Consider the following 18,472-nt stretch of genomic DNA (forward strand, 5'->3'; position numbering starts at 1 on the left):
ATGTCTATATTTACTCACTTTTATTTTGAAGCTCTTTCCGTTTCACAGACAACAAGGTTAAAAAGCTAGACAGAGGAAAGATCCGTACCTTCGTATTGGTGCCAGTGAATCAATAGTGTCCTGCAAAAAAAAAAAAAAAAAAAAAAAAAATCCACACCAACAATATATTGCTGCATTGATTATTTGTTCATACATTCATATTGATATTTGCACATTCAGGAACATTTCCAGGAGCAGGACATTTCACACAATAACAGGCAGAGCAGGCTTTAACAAAACATGCTTTCACTGAAATGTCAACCGTTAAGCTTCAATGGAGGAAAAAAAAAAAAAAAAAAAGGAGCCTCAATGTGTTGACATTGTAGCAGTGAATCTCTCTTAGCCAATATATTCACAAATAATACTCACAGGCAGGACCTCTTTACATTAAGACGGTGTTGGGAAATATATTTAAAGTGTTGTCATGTACAGGTAAACTGAATCTCATTGAGAGTAATGCAGAGTGATACATCAATAAGAGAAAGCAGGATATGGATAAAAAAAAAAAAAAATACTGTCATGTTCAAGCGTTCCCTACGAGTCTCGATGATGCATCTGATCTGAGTCCCCCGCTCTTTCCTCAGTCGAGTGGCTTTGCTTAATGCGCACCACTTCCTTTGTATGAAGTGTACATTTAGTGGACACTGATGGACATGCATGGTATGTGTTTATATACACACTTCTGTTCTAACTTCACCCCCTCCCCCCTCCGCTCTCCCCTCCCCTCCCCACTTTGCCTCTAATTGAACTGTGAGTGGAGTCCAGGTGGAACCCATTTGAATTCCCTGTGGTCGCGACCGCTGTGGTTGCTTGTGACACAGTCGTGCCTCTCATTTCCAGACCATTTACAACATATTCTTGCCATCAGTAACACTCACGCTGCAATCATTATGCCACCTTGACACACCATAGAAATTTGTGGTCAGAAACACTAACACAGACACGCAGGAGCAGATGGAAGGCAGAATTAACATTGTAATCAAGTCTGTATCGAGTGCATGCGGCGTGATACATAATGTACGTGCTGAAAATGCATCGCATTTGCCTAGCCGGGGATGCTATGCAATTCATGTTTTAAGATTTCATTATATTCTGTGCACTTGGCTCAGCATCAAATAATGATATTGAAATGCATGCGCCATTGGGATCAGTGTTATTGACATTGGAATTTGCTGTACCCCTGATTCAGAAGCTGAGCTGAAATGGCTGTTGTTATTTGTGTGTGTGTGTGTGTGTGTGTGTGTGTGTGTGTGTGTGTGTGTGTGTGTGTGTGTGTGTGTGTGTGTGATTGTTTTCTCCATTCTCAAATCTGGCAGGGAATGAAGTGTCTATTGGAAAATTATGCAAATACATTTAGAGGGAATACAAAATGCAGGGAAATTGAGACCTGAAAACATCAAATACAAATAAAAAGAAAATAAATAGAGGTGTTTTCTGTGCAGATGCCCTCCAAACATGGCTCAATCAAGTTCAGGCAGTGCTGGAAAATGATAGCAGTAATTAGAAAAATGGCTTGGCTTGGCCTGGCTTGGCTTTGTTTCACGTGCGATAGGGTGTGGCCTGTGTTGCGTTTCTTTGTTACCTTTTGTAGCTCATAGTCTCACGGTTTGCAACATGCCCTCTGACCATATGCTGCCCATTTTGAAAACAGTACAGAAGCTTGTATTAGATGGTAAGTAATACCATTTTGTTAGCCAATCGGACAGTGTACAGCCTCGCAAGCTCCTCTGTAAGGCTGCACTTAGGTGCAGTGCTTTAAGCTAGCAGGTATTTAGCAGGTAAACCATTTTTCTGATCTCTGTTTAATGTTTTTATGTGGTAATTAACTCTAAACATAAAGTACAGTTAACATTTCCAGAGTACAGCTCATTAGTTTTGCAGGTGTGAGGTCATAAACCAACATCTGTCCTATATTTAATGGAGATCATATCATAGTTGTTGAGATATTTCAGTCAAAAAATTATAATTTTGGACAAATGGTGGCATTAGAGGAAAAGTCACGGGTTCACCGAAGTCATCAGGATTCATCATGTGGGCATTCCATCCAGTAGTAGATGGACCAACCAACCGTTCAACCAATTGGACCGACACTGCCATCTCCACAGCCACATTTAGCGGCTGTGGCGCCATAGATGAGGCCATGATGTTTCGCCGCATATCTATCATAGCCTGTAACCCTGCCGATACCATCAACCCTCTATCTGAGAAAACTGCTCGTCACCACAATGCATCAGCAATATATTGATGCCGCTGTCTAAAAAGAAATCCATACAGTGCATTTAATTTACCTTTGAGGTCACGGTGTTTTAAAATCTATATGCCGTCTCCGTTTCATTTGTTGCATGTCCGTACAAGCTGTGAGTGTTCTTGCAATGAGCTGGATGCACATTAGTCTCTCGCAGTCGTGCCACCTTTCAGCTCATATCCAAATTCAAGCCTGGCCACATGACGACTTGCAGTGTTAGTGGGCACAGCATGCCAATTGCTCCCAGTAGGTGATTAATGGCCAACAGGTAAGGTTGTCATGGTAACCTGCCCACCTGAGCCACTATAGCAACAGCATCTGAAGTGAGGGCTGTACGTTGGATTCGCTCACACCACAATTCCCGCCCTTCAAAACAACAGCTAATATCCGTCCTTCCTTCCTTCCCCTCACATCTTCATCTCTGTCTTTTCTTTTATGTTTTTGTGTTCATCCACAAATCCATTTTATCTATCTTTGACTATATGTCCCCATTTATCTTGCTGATTTTTCCCTTTTTGTCTGTCCTCCCACCCTGCTATCCTCCATCCCTCAATCTTATACATCCCTCCCTTCCCAATTCTTGATAGTCCATCCCTCTCTCTTTCCTGTCCTGCCTTTTACCCCGCCTCTTCCTCTCTCTCTTGCTTTGCCCGAGATCCATTTGTGCTGCATTAGGGCAAAGATATGCCGGGAGAGAAAGCGAGAGAGGATAAAAAAGAAGGAAGACATGGAAAATGGATAGTGCATTATAATGGAGAACTGTCTCAAGGCAGATTCGCCCTGCCCCCTAAACGATTCATCTATCTGCATTTATTCACCCCACTGAACGTCCGCTCAGGCCTACTTGCATTTATTTTTCTCCCTCGTGGGAATGTAACCAATCCCCATTGTATGCCTGTGTGTACTGTTAAATATTTGTAATGGTAATTTGTGTTATTTGTTTTGCAGCTAGGTTTTTCTTTTTTTATTATTATTGTTATTATTGTGTGAGCAAGTAATTTCCGCTAATGGATTGTGTTTCTATTGTCTTGTAGTTTGGAGGTGTTTTGTGTGTCAGGAGGGGTTGCTGTGCCTTTTGTGTGCATGCAGGGGGAGGAGGGATGGTCCCATTATTTAACCCAAGCCATCAGTCACACTCAACAAGCCTATCATATAGAACCATTCAGACACAGTGCAGGCTAAAGTTAGCACTATTATCTGCCTGTCACTGGCTAGCTGTGTTGGGGTCCCTTGTGGAAAACCAATTGTATGAGTGAATGCCTTGCTGCTCACGCTGTCAAGCTCCAGGGATGCACACGGTGCTGTAAAAGAGCACTCTCCATTTACCTTCAGTATTTCACACCTTTCAATTCGCATTAGAAAAGCATGATTTTGACTTTTCAGATGTGTTTAGAGTTACAAAATTGACCGCTCAATTTTAAGCCATCAGCCCGACCAAGCGGAAAAAATAATTTTTTTTAACTCTGGAAGGAAAGGATCATCTCGGTTTTAATCATCTCGGCTCATCTCCTAAGATTTCCGAGTGAGCGCTCTTCAATCAAACTGTATGCAGACAGTGTGCTTGATTAATATTCATTTTATATGAGACACTTCATTTGCATGAACACACTTTCTGTCTCATAAAAATTAGCAGACCCTCCCCTCTGGTGTGATAAGCATCTGGACATGAAACAGTTGAAAATCTGAGACATGGTACTTAACCCGGCAACGCGATCCCACTTCATTACATAGTGTTACGTGGGAGGGTTTCAAGCAGGCGTGACTAGTAACATCATACTTAGTGTGCCCCCCCCCCCCCCTAACCAGATAACACTTTGGTGCAGTAGCATTGTAAGGAACACCTCTGCATTAATGACAATCGCCTTCGGTTTCATCGGGTCAGGAAATGTGACAGATGGGGAAGTGCCCTCAGGTGGTGATGTGTATCAGAGTGATGGCTATCTCACCAGTCATATTAGCATGAGATGAGAGTGCTGCATGTGAAGGAATCCATATCCATCACTAAAAAGATTGAACATGAAAATGTTTAGGCACTGCTGGCCTAAGAAAAGTTATATATCCAGATATGTCCATGCATAAGGGCTTGGTCGTGTGACAATTTATGTTAGTTGAGTCAAAACCATTAGTCTATTAATTGATTAGTTCATTGACAAACACATAAACCACTGACCATTCCCTGGTTCTAAGCTCTTTATTGTCAGTATCTGCTACTTTTCTTTGTCTGAATTGAAGTTCTTAGACAAAACAAGCAATTTTGACAACATCACCTTGGGCTTTTCAAAATTGCAATAGGCGTTTTTCACTATTTTCTGAAATTTAATTGACCAAATAATTAACAGATTCATTGAGAAAATAATCCCCATACTAATTGGTAATGAACTGCATTAACTGCAGCCCCGCATATCAGGCAACAGAGTAAGAAAATAATCTCTTTTCGTGATTGGGCTTTTCTGCCCCTTCACTGTTATTTTAAAGTCATAATTAGTGTGTTTGGAATGAATTTGTTAAACTGTAAAGTAATGACAATGCATTTGTATTGTGTCTTGTACAATAACTACAGTTATGGTCGGACATACATGGTGTGAGGCAGTAGAAATTTGGCACCTTTGCTTTAGTTGATCTATATCTTTACCATCTGTGGTTGCATTGTGGGCAGTGTTAAAAATCAGTAAGGAGGGATCATTGCTGTCAATGTTGGATTCACAGGATTTTTGCATCCGTGTTGAAATACCTTCATTTGTCACATATTTAACTAACTGCTTTCAAGCAACAACAGAGATTTACATTTGGTTACTTTTCATTTCCAAATAGTTTCTGAATTGAATTTCCAGAAAATGTAAATTTGATAGAAGATCATAGTAAAACATATTTTACCCATACTGTCCATCCCCCAGCAACAGCACCCAATCTGTCCCACTAAGACCTATTGTGTTGCAAAGTATAAATACACTAACACATGATGTTCTGCAAGCGGAAACATTCAGATTCATGCATTACATGTGACATCTCATTGAGAAAAGTACAATAAAATCTTTCTCCCAAAAGGTGCAGGACTTCACACGAGCCCCTTCTTTTAAAATATCTTAGTATCTATACATCAGAATGGATTTGGCTTCTTCTTTTCCAAGAAGAACAGGGTTCAGTGATGCAGTAGAAATTGCAGTGTAGTGACTGTGACTCACATGTAAACTACAAGTTGTGTATTTAAATATGAAAAGTACATGCAAAGAGCATGTAAAACAGTTGGCATACTGTATTTTACCTCTGGCAAGCTCTCTTAGTATAAATAAGCAAAAGCCAAACATCTTCTTTTGTAGCTTTTGACATTGACATCTTGGATTAACCGTGAGCTTCTGCATCACCTTTCCGGAAGGGTGTTTTTGTTATTATCAATGTTGCCACAGATGAATAATGAATGTGCCACATATGTAAGAAAAAGATTTATTCTCTTTGGCATTTTTTACTCTGAATTACCCACAAGCCCCTCGAATACAGCCTTAAATTTGAATCCGACTTAAATCATCTAATAGGTTCCATTTCCCTAAACGCTCTTTGCCTCCCATTTGTCTTTTTCATCACATGATCGCTTTTAGACGACATATTTCCCCTCTTATCAGCCGCTGCTCTTACTGTCTATATCACCCGGCTCCATTTTGCTTTAACTAGATAGAAGAGTCAATTAATTAAAACTGTCAGGTTTCATCTGGGCCCCGTTGGCGCACGCACGACTACTAAAATAACAAAAACAACAACATCACTGATTAGAAAAAGTTGCTCTGCAGGAAACAGCGAGGCGGTAATGAAGAAGTCTCCTTGATGTGGCGGAGAACAGACGCTGCCGTCGCTGCTAGGCCCGCTAAATGTTGGCCAGCTTATCTAAGGGAGTTATCCTAAATCCCCCTCAGAACAAGTACCCTTGAAACGTCAGCACCATAATGTATCATAAGGCTCCTTCTGGAATACAAGACGAGTTGGCAATGCCGGACTACGATCTGTTTTCTTTTTTTTTTCTTCCTCTTTTTTTTTTTCATTGAACTGGGTCCAAGCCCTTCTCATAAATATGTATTTATGATGTGTTCTTTTGGTGGTTGATAGCAGTTCCTGTACCGTAAGCCCACACATTTTTTTTTTTTTTGAGAGAGCAAATTAACAACTGTGATAGTGAAGTGTTTTTCATTTTATGTGATAATTTCTAAGTAACACCTGTGTAAGTAGTTGATGTAGTCGCTGCTTTATCCGTTGTGCTGTGAGATATAGTATGCCGCAAAGACACACACATATGCATGCACGCAAGGAGCTACAGCTTCTCATTGTCTTCTGCTACTGTAACAGCCTCTATCTGCTGCAAACAACAAGCCATATGCCAACAATCATGCCAGACAAATCAGTGATAGTTTGTCTTGTCTGATATATTATATATATATTTTTTTTAATATGTTGCTCTGCCTGTGCCTCCTCTTCAGTCTGTAGCCCTGCGACCAATTTAGAACTTGTCCCACAGTATAAACTTCAGGTCCAATTTGCCGCTTGGACGGTGTATTTGAATGTGATTATTTTGGGAGTAATGTATTTTTTTGTCAAGGGAGTCACAGTATCTGATTTGATGTCATATTTAATTTAGCTCTCCGGCAGCTGTCAGAGCGTTTTATAAAAAGCGCTGTTTACTCACAAAGATGTGTCTTTGATCAAACGCACTCTTTCACATTGCTATTTTAATGTCTTTAAAGTCCTGCCATAATATATATATATATATATGTTCACGAGGAATAAAGTCAACAATACAGGACATGTGGTGGTTCAGATAAATTGTTCCAGCTCCAGCTGTTGTTCACTCGTGGACCTTTGCTGATGAGCACTCTGACTCTTAACCTCCTAATATTGTCCAAATGGTCTGTGTATGCAGAGACGGATACTCTCTTAAACCCATTAATATCTGCTCAAATAAAAATCTGATTACTCTAATCTAGGATTTTTGAATTGGGATTAAGAGCTAGATTATGAGATGGGAAATGTCAGCATGCACTGACACAGGAAGGAGAACTCCATACAGGGATGGATGGTCTGATAAAAGCAGAGATGTGTTTTTTTATTATTTTTTTTTATTTTAAATTGTAATGTTGGTATAATTTGAAATTTTGGAGTCAGTCATCTTCCCAAGTGGCTCGTCCTTTGATGCCGTGCTCACATTTTGACCTTTTGTAACCAGGTTCTCTGGCATCCCACAATGGAATTAACTCCCGGCAATATCAAATGCAGTATGGAATGCCTAATGTGCAAGGATAATGCTTGTGTAGAGGATGGCGGCATGGTGTGCGCACTTTGGCCCGTATCGTTTCGCAGAGATTATATGTCTGCAGCAGATCATGGCTGATAGTGGATAATAGGAGGGTTCGGATGGTCTAATCATCAAAGCTGACTTAACCTTAATATCATGATATGGGTTTGATGGGGGATAATCTTGAGAGTCTCATCACAATACAGATGACGACATCTTTTATCCCCCTTTAACAGTGTTTTTCTATATTAATACTTCACTTATGGGATGTGGAGTTGCAAATTTTCACGCACCATTTTTTTTATTTATTTATTTATTTTTTTAGTGTTCGACACATCCAAAGTGTTAATTTCATCAGCAGTCACAAGGCAACACCATGTAAATCACATTCGATGTTTTCCGCTCACTTTATGTTAACTAGCAGTAGCTCAGCGATGACTTCATTTAGTGTCGGTGGTTCACTGGATGACGGCACTCTCGTGAGCTTAAGCAGAGGTCGGGAGGAGCTCCGGCTCATTCATCTCTCCGCGGGGGTATGTGGTTAGCCGTTCTGTTGAGTGGGATTTTTTTTTTTTTTTTTGAGAACAGTAGTCATTTCTTAGACATGTGCAAATACATTACCAGGTGTAAAAACTCAAACTGTGAAGTTATGGCACATTTCCTGTGGGAAAGGGGAAGCACCGCTGCGTTTCTTATGTCAGTTACCATCAGGCCTTGCAAGAAAACACACAAAGTCTGGAGCACATATGCGCGTGCAACGATACATCAACTCCACACACACACACACACACACACACTCACTCACACACTCATGCTAGTCCACCAAAAGCCCAAAGCAGTGCGTGCTTCATCGCTCACTCCTTGTCTCTATGTGGGGGTGATTTGTTGGTAAGGTGGGGGAGTTAACACTTCGATGAGCAAACAACAACAGAATATCCAAAAATATATTTTGCGGTTCGCACAGCCTTCGTGTTTGGTTGATCACACCCGGTATGACTTCAGCTGACTGGAGATTGAGCAACTTGCACCGTGTCACTTGATGACAACTTGAAACCCACAAAGCCATAAGGACTGTGCATAAGGATGAGAAAGCCATGGTGCACCCCATCTGTCGTGTCTCTTACTGGGGAATGTTGTGCTCTTAATGTTGCTGTAAAACAATGAATCACCAAGTAGAAGTTTTGCTGAGACCCTCATCCTCATTCACTCAAATTCCTGTGTTAAGCTAACATATCGTTTTCTTTTTCTTTTTTCATGACAGATTTTGGAAGGCATCTGCCACCGGTACAGCAGGGCTTGTGGTGTCTCGGGAAGAGTGGCGCAGTGGAGGGAGCCGTGCCATAAAGGAAGCACCCAATTCGGGCGTTTGCCACCAAAAGACTGAGCACTGAACTCAACTGGGAACTTCAGCAGCGGGCGGTAAGAGGAGGAGGCCATGTGGACCGCACGCCTGCTAGTCCTCGCCAGCCTCTTCGCACCAGCCGCTCTGGGTGAGTTTGGCTCATCGGAGCAAGAGCGTGTTTTGTCTGTGTTTGTGTCTGTGTGGATGTGCAGATGTGGGCACAAAAACATGCCCCTTGAATTTTGAGACTGGCATGGTTTGAAGCCATATCAGAATTTCATCCATCTGTTATTTAAGTGCTAGATTCTGTCAGCCAACTGCGATTAAAGCCTCTGACTTTATGTCTGTCTCGTTTTCACCGTCCTATCTATCTCCGCTCACTAATTAGCAGTTTTTTAATGCCTAAACTCTGTGAAACTTTTTTTTTTTTTTTTTTTTTGCTTTCTCTCTCTGTTTCTTTCTCTAAATTTTCGGTCTATTTTTAGATCTGTCCCTCTTTCTACTGGCTCCGTCTCTTGATCTCCTGGCAATTGAAAATGAACTGAAAATTACTTTCAAAGAACCATTAACACTGCTTTGGCTTTGTGGTGTATGTTTAGGATAGTGAGAATTGTAGGAGGAGGAAAAAGAAAAGATTTATTTTATCATTTCAAGCATTAGGAGCTTAAGATTAATTTACAAGGTCTTTCTTTCCCCATGTCTCGGAAATCGCTGCAGTTTTGCGGCGCTTCCCTTTTGGCCTCCTGTGAATTGTTCTAGAGGCAAAGTAAATTAAGTCATTTAAATTAAGATTAAAAGAAGTCAATGGTGGCAGTTGCCTGGTTTGAGAGCGTATGTGTGTGCCTGTATGTGTGTGTGTGTGTGTGTGTGTGTGTGTGTGTGTGTGTGTGTGTGTGTGTGTGTGTGTGTGTGGACGTGGAGGTTGGTCACAATTAGCTAGGGTTTAGATATAAGGAATGTTGGGAGTGGGGCAATGGCCCATAAAAATGTTAATTTGATATGGGTAAAACCATTAATGGGAGATTTGAAACTAATTGAATTGTTTTTGTGCCGTGATATCTGCGGAAGGCAGCGGTGGCAGGGTTCACCATCCGCTGCTAATGAAAGCACACTTCACCCGCCATTGTTAGTTTTGTGTTGATGCTCAATAGAGAGAGGTCAGCAGACAGCTATATGTCATGCATATCTCTTTATAGAGCTCTATTGACCAGGGGCTGAGGCATTATGAGGCAGCTGAGGTTGCATTTTCAAAGCGATGATAGAATTTATCTTTGTTAAGAAGTCAGTATATATCCAATGACAATGTGGGTACCGGTAATTTGATTGGTTCAGTGTTATGTGGGCAGGCAATAAAAACACACTGCCACACAGGCAGTTAAGCAGCTGGACACCAACATGGTTAGCCATTGTTGTTAGCCATCTGTGATTTGAACACTGCATTAGTTATGTGTTTCAATTCAGTAAGCTAGGCTAACTAGCTTCAACTTACTCTCATGGAACCTAGTTAGCCTGGCTTGCTAGCTTCCCCTTTAGGAAGAAAAAACATCACAACCACTGCTCCCTAAACTGCTGTCAACTTTCTGCACACTGAAAAGCCGTATTGATCTCTTAAAATAACTTTTTTTCCAATTCAAAAAATCTATTGGCAAGAGATTTGCAACATTTACAAGCAAAATCAAACAAATATACAAAAAGAAACGCTAAAACAAAGCACTTATTGATGATTTGATTTGTACCCCTTGAATAATTTCTCCATTTTTATTCCAGTTGTGCTTCATGTAGTCTCAAGATAGTTTTTTTTTTTTTTCAATAGCCTACTATTTGAACTATTTATCACATCCTAGCACAATTTATTCAGAGAAATATTAACATGCAACTCCACATCCTAATATTTGCCATACCGTCCAACACCAGGTTCAAGGCACATGTGAGCACACAAACCCCACACACTATAAGCAGGGACACACAGGTGAGCATATCCATGCACAGCACCGCCTGTGTGTGGTCAGTGCCATTGGTCCTTATTGTTTTAACCTCTTGACCTTATGTTTGATTAGCACTGGTTCTAAAGTGCCGTCTACAACGGATGCGTCAATCACACGGCATGTAATCATCTCTCGACCCTATCCACACAAATCTTCTGCGCGTTTGTCTCTGCGGCATTTTAGCCCTCACATTCAGACATTATATCTTGTTTTAAGAAGTGTACACAGTCTTCTAACTATAAATCTATTTTCCACAAATACAATTGGAACAAAAGGCATTTAAGCATGTCCTGGGATTAGAGTGATGCATTTTGAGGCTCCACTGGCTGGACAAACATTAGCTGTGGTCTGACAACCAGCCACAGCCAATTAGAAAGTGTCATGAGGGGATGGATGTGAAGTGGTTCAGAGAAGACAGACGTCAGAGAAATGCCGCTGAAACGTGTCTGTTTTAGACGCGCCGAGACAGTTTATTTAAAGGAAGCAAGCTGTGTTTCTGCATGTTATAGCCCATTTACCACAAATGTAATATCCACATTAGTGCTGAATTACTTTTTCCAGACATGCTTTTGAGTTTTTCTCCATAGTCTTCTGGATTGGTGACTGTATTTTCCTACCTACCAGACCACGATTGATTTTAGTGTATGTCAGTAAGGTAGGAAAAAAAAAAAAACATTCATCAATCTTAAAAGTTATTTAGAAGCATTTGGAAAATGGTCATCAGCGTGCATGATTTGTCATAAATGGGGTGAAACATGCAAAACCACCTGGACAACCCTTTAAATCAATCATTCTGCGTTGTTACTCCTTCCCCAATAATTAATCACTCATTGATCCCAAAAGAATAGTTGACATGGAACTGACAAACCATCTAGTTTCTATGGCTTTTCATGCTGTAACTAATGTCCTAAAGGAATCAGCATTAAGCATTTCAGGCCTGTTTGAACATCAGATTAAGTGGTTAACACTGCAAGTAAATAGTTTGGCAGTTTTATTAAGAAAAAGTAATCATTTAACACCCAGGCCTGATGCTATAAGCAGACGCAGCCAGATGTTGCCAGTGAATTGTTCTGCAGCTGTGGAAGCTTTACTGGGAACATTCACCACAATGTCATTGTGCATGTTTCTCCCTGAGAGCGTTGGAAATGTGTACTCCAGGGGATGCTGGCCTACTTTGGGATCTGTAGTCCCTTTTGTCTATATACAGTCAGGCACGGACATGCACTCACATGTGCACGGATGACTGGAGTCAAACACAGGGACTAGCTCTGTTTCTGTTGACACACATGCCAAGTTTCACATGTTATAATCACAACGTGCTTTGCAGAAAAATGCACACAAATGCACATACCGTGTTAGCTAAGAGCCTTGCAACTGAAGCTGTGCGCGTCGTGCTGCCCTTTCTTGTCTTTATTTGTATGTCAACACGTACCCAACAGTCTGACACTTTACGCTCGTGTGACGAAAAGGAAGAATATTTCTGGACAAGCATCACAGCAGCGAGATAAAAAAAAAAAACAAGTCAATGATAGAACGTAGCTTAGGGAGCGATGGGGATGTGTGGGTGGCGGAGTTATGCCTCTTTTGTTTGTGTGTGTGTGCGCCTGTGTATGGGCTTGCATGTGATTTGTGTGTGTGTCTTTGCGTGTATATATGCATGAGTGGAGCTACAAAGACTTGCAAGATTAATAAAAAAGTTCCATCACAGATGCTGTCACTGGGGCGAAAAAATAAGTAAAAGGCATCCTTGTCATTGTTTTGGTAACAGTGAATAACAATGGAAAAGCAATGCCCCAAACACTCTGGCCATGCCTGAGCAGCACATTAATCATGCGTTTCTGTGCATGTAAAATGCTCCAGGAAGGATTTTATATTCATTCCACTTAATACCACCCCATGGAATCAGAGACGTAGCCGCTATAATGGATGACGACTCGTGGACCAATCCAAGACGCGAAAGCGTGAAGTCTGACGCATATTTTTCATGGTCAGATACCAGTGCATACATCAAGCCTGGAAGCAGATATTGTCCTGCCAGGGGGTTGGGTACGTAATGAGGGATGGATGAGACAGCGAGGCAGATGTGTGCCAGACGCATCTGTTCAGCATATGTGTGTGTTTATGTGGGTTTCTGCGGCTCTCAGAACATTGCCAGGTAAACGGCAGTTCTGCAAAAGGGGATGAGAAAGACAAAAAAGCATCCATGTTGCTTTGTCTTTACCTTTCACTCTACTCCATATACTCTGTTGCACAGCTCACGCAAAGTTGAATCCAAGCCAGCACGCACCTTTACAAACGCCCTCTGTTGCTCACGTTGCTGTACCAGCACCAATATGCTAAGGTTAGCTGTATCAAACCAAACAAGAGCATTAAACTCGAACGTCAGCCTCATTGTTCCCGTAGCCGATCCACTTAATTAATCTCCTTGTGCCAGGGCACCGACTCCATCCGCCAAGGCATCCCTGGATTTGCCTAATTTGCTTAATTAATTAAACAAATGATTTACTTGAGCTCATATTTCAAAGCGGGAGAAAGTTCTTTGTAGAGCCCACTGAGGCTTGTACTGTGTTGTTGCCTCTTGAAGCATTGAAAACAAGTGTGCGTCGGAGTGGATGGATGTCAATCATTCTTTTGCAGCAGCATAATGTACAGACAGATACAGCACTTCAATGAGAGTGAATTCCGTACGCATTTAAATGGGACATTAAATCAAGTAAATAACCTTCTGTGTTTTATAGAGGGGGAAGTACAGGGGCGATTGCAGTTACACTGTTTCACTTTGGTGAAAGTAAATGGAAACATAGTTTAATGGCTGTAAGACAAATTTTTCAGGTAGAGGAAAGCAGGTGTGATATATTCTGAGGTGAAGGGTTAAAAGTTACAGAAGTACAAACAAAAAAAATTTGGGAAAACTCAACTACCAACTGATTCCCAAACAATAGCTCACAGGTGCAGATGCAGTTGAGCAACGCTCTTGTGAAATAATGGCTCCCAGTGTTTGGCAGATGTCAGACTCAACTCAAATTTCAAGCACAATCGCATAAGACAGCTATTTTGTGATCACCACAACAGTTTGTTCACAAGCTTACATATGCAAAAAAGCACAAAACACCATTATCCACAGTTATTGAATCACTAAACTCTGCTGTGCTATTCATCCTCAGGGGGCCGTGACTTGTCTGTACAAGATCTCATGGCAATCCATCCAGTATTTGTTGAGATATTTCAGTCTGGATCAACTGACATTTCCAGCCTCCTCGTATGCCTCGTTCACACTGGATGAGGCGGCGGCGGCATGTGATTACAGGTTTGAAAATGCGACACGCGACATCCCTCAAACTGGTGCTTGAAATGTGGCATGTGTTGCACATGCTTGTGCAATAAATGTCAAGGCCGGGGCCACAAAGGTACTAAACAGGCAGGGGCGGGAAAAAACATCAGCCTGTGCACGTTGACATTAGTCTGTCCCCCGTGGTGCGTGGTCACTGCACTTGATCTGTTTTGGCATGAAAATATGGCACCATATGTGATGATAAACACAAAGGATGATAAGACAAGAGAGTCTATTTTTAAACAATGAATAAAGAAGTGCTGCTTTCTTTGACTTACAATCCACAGATATGAATCTAATGATAGAGCAATTTATTGCCGGCGCAAGGTGTCGTTTAAGTAATTTTGTTACTTGACTTTCAGATAAAACTTTGATTGCTTTGAAAATGGGTTTGATGATATTCTTAAAAATGCCACTGGTTTAAAGCTTTAACAGATTTTTTTTTTTTTTTTATTTGCCTCTCTTTTTCCGAGGAATGGATTATGATTTTTCCCATAAGCCACACTATGCTTCCTGAAAATAGATAATAGTGGTGCAGTTATGGAAAAAATTACTTCATTTTTATACCCTACCCTGAGGGTGGCCTCCACAGCTGTCATTTGGATGCCATTTTATTCCATAGCTCCTTTCTGAATGCTAATTTGTTTTGTGTTTTGTGTAGCAGTTTTAGCAGGTCTCGCTCTGTCAGGACATGTGGCCTTATTTGAATAGAATTGTTAGATTTGAATTCAAAGTAAATAAACTGGGACTGCGTTCGGTTTCTCTTCTCACTTCCATGTTACTCCTCAAAACATTTTGTGTGGCATTTGGCATGGAGCTCCGAAATCCCCCTCTCTTTTTATGTTCTTCTATAATGAGTGAAAAATCAATACCTGCTTGATACGGGGAATAAACAAAATGGCCTTTGCTGCCCATGGCATCCGTAGTGACTGCTTGACATTGCCAAATTGCTGTCAGAACTTGCAATCGAAGAGGAATGAGTGACAGCAACATTACGAATGGCAGGGTGGGGTTAAATACTTCTGCATGTTTTATAGGTGACCGCACCGGGACCTGTGTATATCTTCCAAATAAATGAATTAGACTCCTCGTCCACTGAGTCCAGTTGCAAAGGCATAATTTGGTAAGCACTGAATGATGCCATTTAAAGTGGACTTTCCGCTGGCCGAATGGTGTTTAATGAGGACAGATATTGACAGCCAGGTCAAGTGGCAGTGGATGTTAGTTTACATTACAGGCTGCATAATGTGCGCGTGCGCGCAAGTGGCATGTATGTGTTTGCGGTGTCTGGAGGCTGCAGAGAAAATTGCTCAGTAACCCCACAGACCAGCTCACAGGGCAAAAATGGTGGGCGTGCAATACCACAGGGTTCCCGACACTGCATAGCTGCAGGGGTCAGGCAGTAATTTTTGGGGTGTGGGCGGAATGTGAGGAGCAGGAAGGGCAAACAGGAACCACGCGGAGAGACAATGCAGCGACCTATGCTTTAGTCAATTTGTGAAATTAATTACTTTTTCCTTCCCGAGCCACGTTGTGAAATCTATACGAGCAACGTACTGTATGCTTTTCATCCCTCACCTGTAAACAAAATCCAACACGGCTACATATGCCTTCATATGTGATATATCTGAATTCTGATGACACAGGAAGACGGGGAACATCACATGTTACATTTTGCAGTGTTAGACACTGCAGTGCCGTATGTGCAGTTCTATCAGCTTTATAATCATGGGTGAGGGTATGATGGTGGTGTGAGTGAAGCATTGTGGGGCTGTCTGTCCGCCCACCCACATAATGAATCGCTGCTGCAGCATCACATGAATACGAGAACTGCCTCGAGGGCATGCTATATGCATTTTGCTAATTATTCAGATTAGATTCCCTGCGTTTAAACATGTTGCTAATAACATGCACTGATATTTAAATTTTGTGTGTGTGTGTGTGTGTGTGTGTGTGTGTGTGTGTGTTGGGTGTGGGGGGGGTCTTCCTCTCCTATTATTTGATATTTATCTACATCTACACAGCCCAAGATCACAGATAAATTAGTACAAAATCTTAATACTTATGTAACATTTTATGCAATTTGATTCAGCATAGATTAGGATTTTGTATTTTTAGTTTTTTTTAATGATGAAATGTAATGAAAATAAATCAATTATTTCCTTAATTTTTTATATCAAATGCTGAATCAAAAATGCCCCTGAAGCTTTTTTTCTTCCGCCATGCCAGCAGAGGTAGTGAAACGCACGGTGTAACTTTTCTGGCTCGTCCATGAGAAGGATGAATGAAACCGTGCCTGTAAACACAGCTCATGCAATGTAAAGACCACATGAGCTGTTCGAGCAACTCCTGTCTGTTACCTTCACATCAGCCAGACTGCTGATCAGGTTGTAGTGTTTTTTACATTGTTCGGGGACATTGAGACCTGTAGACCTTGTATCAATGGAAGCTCTCCGGGAGCCCGTGAATGCCTTCTTCAGCTTATGTAACATGTTGCTACTACACTGTTGTGCAACAGCAAACAGTGAAGTGCTGTTCCAATCGCCCCAGCGACTCTGATACACTGGCACTTTCTGTTGATAAAAAAAAATAATAAAAGAAAGATTCCACGTAATGGCACCCTGTCACCAGGACAGGAAAGCAGTCTTGCAAACAAAGACCATATTCTTTTTCTTTCTTTCTTTTTTTACTTAACAGTACAAGAACATGTAAACAACTGGCTCTCTGCTTTCACTCGCACATTGTCAGGAAATCGTGATTATAGTCCTGTATTGTGTGGTGCATGTGGGGTTGTCGCTGCAGAGAAAAGTACAGGTACAGTACCTTCCCAAGTAAGACTTAAAGAACGGGGGGGGGGTGTCTGTGTGTGTATGTGTGTGTGTGAGAAGCGATACCATCTTTATTTGACCTGCCAATTGGATTACCTGTGAAACAAAAGGAGTAGAGGATTTATTAGTTATCGCTTCTTTTGCCATTCCTTTCTCTTTCTTATGCAGCACTTGCGCTGTCAGGGAGAATTTGAATGTGTTCACACACACAAACAAAGAATACCGAAGATCAGATGCCGCTTTGCCTCCAACTAAATTTCACCACGGATGCAGCGGGCCAATTATGGGCAAGATGGTGTGTGACCCTGCTCCCTGTTCCCTCAGCTCCGTCATTGAACAAACCAAGCGTGCACAGCGACTGATGATTTCGCCTCAGCAAATCAATAAGAAGTATTGTAAAGTCTGCATTTGGAACAAAGAGGTGGAAAGGGAGTTGGTGGGGTGTCGGGGGGTGCGGGGTGGGGGTCAAATGATACTGTGGCACAGATTAGCCCGTGAGACCTTGAGGGATAAGAAAAGGAGGGAGCGAGCGATAGAGAGGTGGGTGGGGGAGGTGGGGCGATACTGGAGATGGCCTTCAGTATGGCCCAGTGGCCTTGTAGGGGGAATTCAATACCGCCATTGACAAAAGAAGGCTTCCATTGTGGAGGGACCAGTCTCCTTTGGGAAGCTGTTCCATTTCCTTATTAATTGTGCTCTCATTAAAATAAAAGGAAGGAGAGAGGGGAATGGATAGCGCAAGAGTAATGGTAGCTCTTCAGTGTGGCCTCCTCATTTGGAAGGATGCCAGGGTCAAGTAGTTTACAGTTCCAGCGCTTTGCACACAGGATGGAAAATACACTGTAGTCTATGTGTTTTATGTACTGCATGTATGGTACACACACACACACTAACACATTCCCTCCCTTCATCTTCAGTCTCTTCCACACACAAGAACACAAATCTTTCTTACTGCTTCCTGTCCCCCCAAACACACACACACACACACACACACACACACACACACACACACACACACACACACACACACACACACACACACACACACATACTCCGCAGATGTAGAGTATCCAGGCTCTGGTGGGTCACAGCTCGGCCTCCACAGCTGTCAGCCATGGGAGGATTCGTCAGTCTGTCCAAATACACTCCCTAAAGCAGCCCATGACCCATTGCTTAAAGGATAATTCTGGTTTATCGCAACTTCGGCAACAAAAAAACACGAGAAGTCAGACAATCACATTTGCTATAAAGAAGATAAGCATGTTTATTGAATTTAGGCATAAAAACTGAAAGTGAGTACATCCAAAAATGTTGGGAATAATCTCTAATTGCAGAAAAGTCCCCTGTATGGATGGTCAAAGATGAACCTGGAAGTTTGTCTACAAACTGTGGTGGATGTTTTTACAACAGGCCCGTGGTTCTTGGCT

General features: G+C 41.7%; 1 protein-coding gene across 15 annotated transcripts in view; it reads left to right on the top strand.

The window, feature by feature from the left end:
- The window catches only part of LOC130164395 (adhesion G protein-coupled receptor L3-like), a 211,003-nt gene that overhangs the window by 49,199 nt on the left and 143,332 nt on the right, over positions 1-18,472 (top strand). For all 15 annotated transcript variants that reach the window (XM_056369102.1, XM_056369106.1, XM_056369103.1 and 12 more), the window contains one exon: positions 8,821-9,049. In XM_056369102.1, the coding sequence (XP_056225077.1) occupies positions 8,995-9,049 (55 nt within the window). In that variant the 5' untranslated portion in view covers positions 8,821-8,994. The remainder of the gene's footprint in view (positions 1-8,820; positions 9,050-18,472) is intronic.

This window comes from Seriola aureovittata, chromosome 23, assembly GCF_021018895.1.
Source record: "Seriola aureovittata isolate HTS-2021-v1 ecotype China chromosome 23, ASM2101889v1, whole genome shotgun sequence".
NCBI classification, from domain to species: domain Eukaryota; kingdom Metazoa; phylum Chordata; class Actinopteri; order Carangiformes; family Carangidae; genus Seriola; species Seriola aureovittata.